We start from the raw sequence: 2,379 nt of genomic DNA on the forward strand, positions 1-2,379 counted from the left end.
AAAAAATAGTGGGATTGACCAAAACATTATAACGCCCCCAGGCTGAAAGGGCGAAAATTTTGGAGTGACGAGGATTCGAACCCGCGACTCGTAGATTGCGAGTCGAGAGCCCTAACCACCTGGCCATGTCGGGCCACGCAAGAAAAAGCTAATTTAGTTTGAGTCACAAGGAATGCATAAAATCCCTTAAAACCAATCTTCTTGTGTGGTCTTTGCTGTGAGTCAAATAAATAACAAATATACTATAGTATGTGGGCATAATTCAAATATTTTTAGGTGAAGCTAAATATATATATTTTTGGTTTAATGGTTGATTGTGTCAGAAATTTCGCGAAAAACTGCACAAAGGCTATTCCCGTTAGTCGTCCCTAGCTTTGAACTGATAAACTAGAGGAAAGTTAACCAGTCAACAGCGTTTACTGTCAATTCTTTGGCTACTCTAATAGAATAGTGAGATTTCCCCGTCACTCTTGTAACGCACCCACATATCTAAAGACAGCGATTTGCATTTTGCGGTGATGGGCGCGAAAGGCGCGGACCATGTACCCCCGGATCCATATCCCGGCACGCTAACCACTAAGACACGCACGGCCCTTCTGTTTTAAAACTTATGAATTCGTCGTTTGTATTAATCTAAACCGTTTTATTAAAATGCGGTTTCCTACCTCCGTACGTCGTTCCTACTTCCTTCCTCAGGACTTTTAACGATTCGGCTTCTGTTAGGTTACTTTTCAGCTTGTACGTATGGAAGGTAAAGTTGCCAAGCAGACGGAGCTCCGAAACCAGGGCCTTCGTCCACAGAACGCAATAGTCTTCTTCAGCAATTTCCGGTCGAGCCAGTTCTTCGTACATTACTAACAGGTTCTGCCAACCAAAACGATTGAACACGGCCAATAAGAAGGACGTGGCCCCATTGAAAGAAAGGCCTGTTCGTGTTAGTAAATAAAATTCATTGTCGAACATGGTCTTATCCAATCCATAATCTCGAGCCAGGGCTCCTGCAGTCAACATTGGCACGTTCCAGAATTTAAGAAGTCGAGCGATGGGAGCAATAACATAGTCACACATCGGACCAAAGAAAACATGTACCCGGTCCTCGATGAAAGCCTTAAAGGCACGCATGGGACCATAGGCGGTGCTGCACTTGGTGTCACCATACTCCACTTGCCAGCGCCATCCCGGTAAAAGTCCCCGATTTTCAATCCAGTGGATAGCCAGTTCAATTGCTGGTCCAACTCGAGGGATCGCTCCCAGGTATAGGGAATTCTTTGGCAGAAGAACGCTGACCCGAACGACATCACTTGACGATCGGTCATATTGAATTAAATAATCGAACAAATCCTCTTTGGCCACTGCTATTGGAACCAGAGATAAAGTGGTCAGCACCACAAGTCCGAATGTCCATCTTCTAAATATAGGTAGACAAAGCGGGAGGAAACATTGGCGCTTGAAATATCTGACCTTCATCTTTAACTCGGTTTGCGCAGCGTTCACTCTTATCGAATTTATTAAACCCAATTAAATTATAAAAACCAATGCATTTAATGGCATCATTACAAAAAACAGCGATAAATTAACCCTTGCTTTTCGGTGTGACAACTTCTTGCAGTATGACTGGCGATTTAAAACGCTCCGACTCGTTGTCTCACTACACTAGTACGGAAGCTTAGCCACAGCGCATGCTCCAGAACTCGGGAAGCCTATAAGTTAACGTTATGTGTGTCCGACTCTCTCTTTCTCTTTACTCTAACTCAACAGGCTATTATACAGCCGAAAACATCGCAAATACGTGTCACGTGCCACGTAATGAGAGAAAAGTCAGTAAATCGTTTGGCACTTTGAGCAGATATGTAGAAAAATGTCAAAGGTAGTAAGCCCAACTAATATCAACCTCCAAGGGGTCATACATTTTCAGTCGCCTCAGTAATCTTCCATATCATTGGTTCAGAAGAAATTAGTGATAGTTGGGAATAATTAGATGTTGTACTTTGATGAGAGTTCTACATATATATGTATGTGTGTGTGTATATATGTGTGTTTGCGTGTGTATATATATATATGTATGTGTATATTTGTTTGTGTGTACATATATATATGTATGTGTGTATATAGGTGTGTGTATATATATGTGTATGTGTGTGTGTATATATATATATATGTGTATGTGTGTGTGTATATATATATATATGTGTGTGTATATATGTGTATATGTATATTCGTCTATATATTAACACTTCCTAGATGACTAAATGAGAAGACTTTAATGAATATAGACAAAGTCAACAGCAGACAGAAATCTATTGTCATGATGATGATACGTTTAGATTGTAGTTACGAATTAATAATTTTAACCAATTCCTAAATTTATTGAAAAAATGT

General features: G+C 40.4%; 1 protein-coding gene across 1 annotated transcript; it reads right to left on the reverse strand.

Moving 5' to 3' along the window:
• Positions 1 to 665: 665 nt before the first annotated feature.
• LOC106474851 (atrial natriuretic peptide receptor 3-like) lies at positions 666 to 1,467 on the reverse strand (the record flags this gene model as incomplete). Its single annotated transcript, XM_013935548.1, has 1 exon — positions 666 to 1,467. A coding segment is annotated over exon 1 (802 nt), but the record flags the coding sequence as incomplete, so codon positions are not given.
• Between the last annotated feature and the right edge of the window lie 912 nt (positions 1,468 to 2,379).

Source organism: Limulus polyphemus, unplaced genomic scaffold (genome assembly GCF_000517525.1).
Source record: "Limulus polyphemus unplaced genomic scaffold, Limulus_polyphemus-2.1.2 Scaffold7769, whole genome shotgun sequence".
NCBI lineage: Eukaryota > Metazoa > Arthropoda > Merostomata > Xiphosura > Limulidae > Limulus > Limulus polyphemus.